A 7,200-nucleotide genomic window follows, 5' to 3' on the forward strand; every position below is an offset into this window, starting at 1 on the left:
GGATGGGGTTCAGTGAAACTTGGCCCTGGGCACTTGAGGGCTTAAAACTGAAGCACCCAGGTCCAAGGCAATGGGTGACGCTACCTCTCGCCATGAGGGGGAGGGCCTTGAATCACTTTTGCCAGGTTGAAGGCTGTGACATCCTCAGTCACCCAAAGTTCAGCTCAGGCAGCCATTTTGCACATGTCCAGCTCCTGGCTGCCTGACCTGGAAAAGAAGAGTGTCTGACCTTGGTTCACCCTGACACTCTCTTCTTTCTGGGGAAAAAGGTGGGGTGCTTGGTCCCTCAGCCCCTACGGACGGGCCGCTGCTGCCTAAAAATCTACGGCGCATTCATGTAATTTCCCAGTGCTGGCACAAAATGTGCTGCCTAGCACCAATGCGGGCACCCTTAGCCTATGGTGCAAGGGTGCCTGCGTTGTAAGCAGGATTGCTTTTGTGCACAAAGGGACAACTTTCTGCACAAAAACAATCATGAGAGGCATTTTCCTCTTTCTATGTGCGCTGCACAATGCAGCACACATACAAAGAAGAAGTAATGAGGAGAAATACAGATATTTTTCCTCGCTGTGCCTATCCAGGGGGAGGTATAGCATTAAGATGCATTCCTAGGTCTACCACTCATGGTAAATCTGGGAATGCACCAAAATCCATAGATGGATGCTTGGGAACACTCATGCTCCACACATAGAACACCTCTCTTGGGCAGAATACCGCAATGCAGTGAATTGAGCTGTGTTGCATTACTCTAGATTTATCAAGCCACCCAAGGCCACGCAAGGTGACCTTGCGTGGCTTGATGAATCAAACTTAGGAGTTGCATCGCTCTTGTGCCCCATTGCGAGCTGCAAAATTGATGAAAATCTTTAATAAATATGCCCCTTACTATAAGGGCATACCTCCAGTTGGAAGATGTCACAAGATACTGGCAGAAGTGGTATAATGCAAACTGATGGCCTCCCCCTGGAGAATGTGATGATGGGCCCCAAAGTTTCTCATATCGTACCGATATACACTGGTCTTGGACTGAATGGGAACCCCCTAAAGATTTGGAGGCCCCACCACCACAGGGACTGCCGGGGCCCACGTTACGCCCTTGACTAGCAGGATGCTGGTTTGAGGAGAAAATGTTACTCTGTAGTAATTTTACTGTTCTTTCTAGACATTTTCGTTTCCAACCACTCTCCTGTAAGCAAAAATCAAGCAAAATATGCACATGATGGAAGATTTCGTCCACCTAATTATGGGGCATATTATCAAGCACGGCTTTAAAATTATCGCCGCTTTAGCGGCAGAAAAATGCCGCTAAAGCGGCGATAATGGGCTTGATAATATGCCGTAGAGAATTCCAATTGAAGCCCATGTTAGACGTCCTTCACATTTAACATGGGCTTCAATTGGAATTCCATAGAGCATATTATCAAGCCCATTATCGCCGCTTTAGCTGCAGTTTTCTGCCGCTAAAGCGGCGATAATTTTAAAGCCGTTTCTTGATAATATGCCCCTATATTTTTCCAGGGCCTAGAAAACTGATGATAATAAAGCCAAATTCACCCAAAACATATATTACATCTATACTCATTTCACAAAAGAAATTTGCAAAGGATACATATTTATATGTTAGTCCTCAGTGTTAAAGGACTCTCCATGCAATGCTGAATTTGTAAAAAATAAATAAATAAAATAAGTGCGAAGGGACCAAGTTTTTTTCGGAGTCTGCCACCCGTGCTGCCAAATTGTCAGGGCTGCTGAATATCTTGAGTGCCTGGTTTTGACTTCGTACCTCTTCCTTCCCCCTCCCTACACATATGGTCTCTTTATTTCACTCTTGCAAGTTCATTTTCTCTGCTGCTTTCTCTATTTGTCAGTGATTTCCTATTTTCCTAATTCATTTTCTTTCTCCGTTTTCTGACTTTCTCTCTCTCTCTTGCTCAGGGTCAAATTCGATTGATGGAAAATAAGTATTTGTCTCCAAAAATGACTGCCAATGCCCACCACCTGCAACCACCTACACACAATTAACCACAGCCTACACATAACATAACAACAAGCATTAATCAGGGTTACGTAAGTGTTTGTACAACACATTTTATTTCAATAAAATATCCCCCAGGTGAAGTATTTAATTCGTTTTTGCACTTTTTCTAATTTGTGAAGGTGCAGTATGCACCCTTTGTAACCTTAACTACATTTGCAAAATGTGTTTTGTTCATTTGAACAATAGAAAATACATCACATATTATACGTGTTTGATAAAGCCGAGATTTAGCAATTTCTAGCTCAGTTCAAAACGTGCTTCTAAGTAAAAGACACAATACCGGCAAAAGCACACACATAAATACACATCATGTGCTGAGTGTAGAGTAATCAAAACATTTTTATTAGAGCAGAAACATTTCTTTTGGTCATTTTATTTGTAATTTATTTTATACGTACAATTGGGTCTCATGAATAAGTTTCAGCACTAACAATATTAAAGAAAGAACCATGAGATATATGTTCTAATTTCATATCTATTAACTTATTATGGGAAGGCAGAATTGATACAATATAAATAATTGATCTTATATCACGGTCTCTTTCTTTTAATTACCTTGAGATAGATGCTTGCATCCTCTGTTTTTGTTGATGGCCTCGTGTTTTAAGCTCCCTTCCTGATTTTTCTGGGTGCAAATGGGATCCCTGCTGGTATCATACCTATTCTAGACACTGAAACACATAAAGTAGCTCAGACAAATGCTGATTAACATGCAACTAAAGCCATTAGACATAGAGAAAGGACATCAGCATTCAAAAGAAAGCAGACAGAGCTTTGTCCAGATGTGAATGTAGTAGGTTGGGTGGGCCAACGCGGCTCCCTCAAAAGGTACGGGCCCATCTTGCCTACCAGGTGGAACTGAACATTCCTAGTTAGGATAGGTCTGAGTGCTTACTGTGAGTGGTCCAACAATAAAATGCAGATTAGTTTTTCTCTTTTTTGTCTTTAAGATAGCTGAAGAGCACATCCAATCCTCCCTCGAGAATGTATGGAAGTGGTCTGGCTAAAGGGTTATGTAAAACATGGAGTCCTTTTTCCATTGGGTTCTTTGCAATTCTTGGTAATCTTGAGAGTAGGTACAGCTCATCGGGGAGCGTGTGAAGGCAGTTGTGATCTACATTAAGTAACTCCAGAGCGGTCACGGAGCAGAGAGTCTTCGGCAACATGTGGATGCTGTTATGCTCAACAATAAATATTTGCAGACGCTCCAGATGCTGGATGGTTTCCGCAATATTTTCTAACCTGTTCGAGCCCACATCCAAGAAATCAAGACTCTTCATGGAAAACACACACAATGGGATGTGGACTATGTGGTTGCTTCCGAGGTTTAACTTCTTAAGAAAGTTCAGATCATTTAGACTCAGAGGAAGTTCTGATATGAGGTTGTGTGACAAACTTAACACTTCCAGCTTTCCGCAGAGGCTCAGCTCTTCAGGTACCTCAGTCAATAAATTCATGTTGGCAAACAAAACCTTGAGGTTTCTCAACCGACCAATTTCTTTTGGCAAATATGTCAACCGGTTGCCACATAAGTTCAGTACCACAATGTGATCTAGTCTCCCCAGAGCGGGAGGCAGAATGTAGAGGCGGTTCTGCGAAAGATTCAGTCGCTGCAGTTCCGTAAGCTCCCACACATGCTTGGGGATCTCCACCATGCCCTTGAGCACCAAGCTGAGGTATAAGTTGTTGCCGCTTCGCTTGGTCTGTGGGCCCTGATTCAATGGTGCTGGTTTGGCATTATTAGCAGGCTGCTTTCCGCCTTTCTGCTGCTTTTCCTTTGAGGATTTCGACTGCTTGTTTCCCATTAGACTCCCAGACTGCAATGACCGTGCAAAGGCCAGTGTCTTGTTTTCAAGAGCATGTGAAGTCAAGGTTCTGGTTCAAACTGTTTCAACTTCAAGGCAGCCAGCAGTGAAGAACGGCGCAGAAACCTGCTTGAGGAGAGGAGGAAGGCACTTCCGGGTTCCCGAGCATGCTCTGCGACACAAGCAGACGGAGATGAGCACCGCTTGTTCGAGTAGGGTGTGTAGGTTGTGTTCACGGGGCAGATGGTAATGAACACCTCATTTCGGAAAGTGCTGAATAGGCCTGGTTAATTCAAACGGCCTTCTGCTGCACAGCTGCACCCGTCACTCCTTCTCGGGTCGGACTCCTGACGTCATTGCGCGCGGAGCAGGAGGATGCTGTATTTAACTTAGGCAGGGATGTGCCTTCTGACGGTCTCCGTAGCTAACTCTCAAGCAATATTCGAGTGCAGTTAATGTATGTAACACCGCTACCAAACTGACTGGAAACCATGTCTGCTATGTATGTGAATTGTTTGGGAAGCCGGTTACCATCAACTACGGACCCCGGTGCAAAAATAAAAATTCCGCAAGAGTCTCTGGTGATGGTTTCACACAAGTTCACGTCAAAGCTCATCCACTCTGCATTGCAACCCTTGGTCTGACTTGTAATTCGAGAGCTGTACTAATAACAGCTCAGAAACAATATTAGCCCCCACCCCCATACGCTAAAGATGGACCCAGCCATCGACATAACTTTAGTTTCCATAACTATGTGACTGATGGACCTTTCTTACACTCTGGGAGCCAGCCTGGGATTGCTTAAGGGTGTCCTGGCTTGTAAATGTGTGTTTGCATTCCGGCTTGAACAAATACCACGTTCACAACATGCAACGGTAAATATAACTTGCTAGTTTCAATGTCATCCTTGCTGTTCCAAGAACAGCAGTCACTAACACAAATACAAAGGGGCAGATTTACGATGCACTTCCGACGCATTTGCGCCGCCGCTGCGTCACTTCTGTGACGCAGCATCGGCGTAAAGCAAGCGCCATGCTGCGACGGATTTACAACGTGATGCATCTACGGAGATGTGTCACACCATAAACCCCTACGCCACATTATACCTGCGTCAGGTATAATGTGGGCGTACCATCGCAGTGTGGGCGGTCCGTCGCAGGAAAGCCTTGGAAAAGTGCCTGAGTGAAATCTACAAGATTTCATTCAGTCACTTTTCCGACGCCGCTACTTCAAAACCTTGCTCCTGCTTGAAGCATGCGTAAGGCGAGACGCAGCATGTTAGAGATAGGTTGGGTTGGAACAGTGCTGGAGTTGCGTCGAGCCCGCGACACGACTCTAGCACTGTGCCAACCTTACGCCAGCAGATACTATGTGCATCTGCCTATCCATGCGCCACAGCGCGCCGCATTGTAAATGTGGCGCATCCGTGGTGGCACACGAGTAGTTTGGCGTGTCGCAAGTTTTCTGGCGCATCCCTGCTGATTTGCAGAAATGCGCCAGAACTTGTAAATCTGCCCAGAATACCAATAAACTAGAGTAAACATTTGGGATCATGAGTGTTAAGTTCATAGGGCCCGATGTAGGTAAAACCGAAATAGCGAGCTCTTAATAGCGAAATTTACCGATTCGCTATCAAGAACTCGTTATATGCAATGTAGATAAAAAAATCACAAAAAGTTTGCGATTCGGTAAAATTCGCTATTAAAAATACCGAATCCTCATTACCGAATCGTATTACCGATTCCACATTACCGAATCGGTAATTAGCAAATCTGGTATTTCAAAAAATCGCAAAGCTGTGAATCAGCCAATCCTGTGCTTCCTGGTGACCTCACAACCAGGAAGTGGCCACACCCATGCTCAACAGAGGACCTCAAGAAGCGCTGGTACGATCTCGGGAAACGTGCCAAGGAGAGGGTGGCCGAACGGCTCAAACAAGCCAGAAAGACAGGTGGGGGGACATCAACAGCGCTTGCATCGACTGCATTGGAACAAATGGTGGAGTCCAGCCTCCAGCCGGAGAGCATCAGTGGCATTGGAGACGTGGACAGTTCAGCCACAGGGTCCAACAGACAAGGTAAGATGCATGCTCAGCATGCTGTACCCCCCTCCCTAACCCAAATCCCCCTGCATGAATCCCACTCCAGACCATGTTTTGCCTAAAATCAGCAATGCATCATGGGAGATGTAGTCCCTATCAACTAACAGCATATCAGTCAGTCCACAAAAAGCATATGCATGTCACACACATCAATAGATAAGCAAGCGAGGGACAGACAGCTAGATTGGCAGTAATGACATTTATTTGTAGGTAAATGCTGCCAGACAAGTGAGTAAAAGAACATCCTGTATCCACAGGCAAAACATTGCGCCAGGCTGCAGAAGGGGAGACAGAAGAGGCTTCCAGGGAGCAAAACACACTGGAGGAGGATGTCCAATCACCTGCTGACGTCACACCACCACCACCACCACCACCACAAGCCAGGAGGTATACAGTGGGTAGCCTCCAGGAGATGGAGGGCACAGAGGATGAGAGCCAGGGAGCACAACAGACCCCGCAGGATGATGATGTACACGCATCTGTAACACAGTCCCCCATGGAGGTTGGCAACACAGGTGCACGAAGATGCCGACAAAGGGCACACAGTCCTGAGGCAGAGGAGTCCAGTGTCTTCTCTGGTCTGGAGAGGAAGATGCTTAAAGTGCAGCGCCTGCAAGGCAAAACAATGAGGGCAATGCAACGCCAGATGGTGGCAAACAATAAAAACATTAACGACCTGAAGGAGGCCATATACTGCCTCAATAACACCGTGGCTGAGGGCATGAGGGAGATGTCTGATGCTGTTAGGCTGCTATGTTATGTTATGTTAGGAACATTTGTAGTGCGCACAGCTGCCCCAGCTAAGGGGCGTCCTGGCGCATGACAAGGTAAAACACAACTAACACTGAATATAGAAACAGAGAAAAGGGCGCAGCTAGTAAAAGGGAAAAAATTAAAACAGGAAGGTTTTTATGGCTTTACGGAACAAAAGAAGGTCTTCCATCGAGCGAATCTCAATCGGAAGAGAGTTCCAAAGCACTGCTGCTTTTACCCGGAAGGACCGGCCACCAGCTCTGCTGAGCTTAAACCTCGGGACCACAGCGAGCGCTTGGCCCAGTGATCTCAAAGAGCGGGTCGGAACATAGCAAAACAAGAGATTCGAGAGGATCTGGGGGGTTGATCCCTTCAAGATCTTAAAAGCCAGACATAAAACTTTAAAATGAATTCTTGTCTTAACCGGCAGCCAATGCAAAGATCGAAGGGTACTAGAAACAGAGCAGGACCCGGGCAAGCCAACTATGGCTCTAGCTGCGGCG

At 45.9% G+C, this 7,200-nt stretch overlaps 1 protein-coding gene across 1 annotated transcript; it reads right to left on the bottom strand.

The window, feature by feature from the left end:
- Positions 1–2,299: 2,299 nt before the first annotated feature.
- On the bottom strand, positions 2,300–3,911 carry LRRC30 (leucine rich repeat containing 30). Its single transcript, XM_085604171.1, has one exon. It carries the CDS (start codon positions 3,841–3,843, stop codon positions 2,962–2,964), a length of 882 nt encoding a protein of 293 aa, XP_085460297.1. The 5' UTR covers positions 3,844–3,911; the 3' UTR covers positions 2,300–2,961.
- Between the last annotated feature and the right edge of the window lie 3,289 nt (positions 3,912–7,200).

This window comes from Triturus cristatus, chromosome 5_1 (genome assembly GCF_964204655.1).
Source record: "Triturus cristatus chromosome 5_1, aTriCri1.1, whole genome shotgun sequence".
NCBI classification, from domain to species: Eukaryota; Metazoa; Chordata; class Amphibia; order Caudata; family Salamandridae; genus Triturus; species Triturus cristatus.

Bases quoted from the DNA above. Each gene is read 5' to 3' on its own strand.
- LRRC30 (XM_085604171.1), bottom strand. From the start codon at position 3,843: ATGGGAAACAAGCAGTCGAAATCCTCAAAGGAAAAGCAGCAGAAAGGC.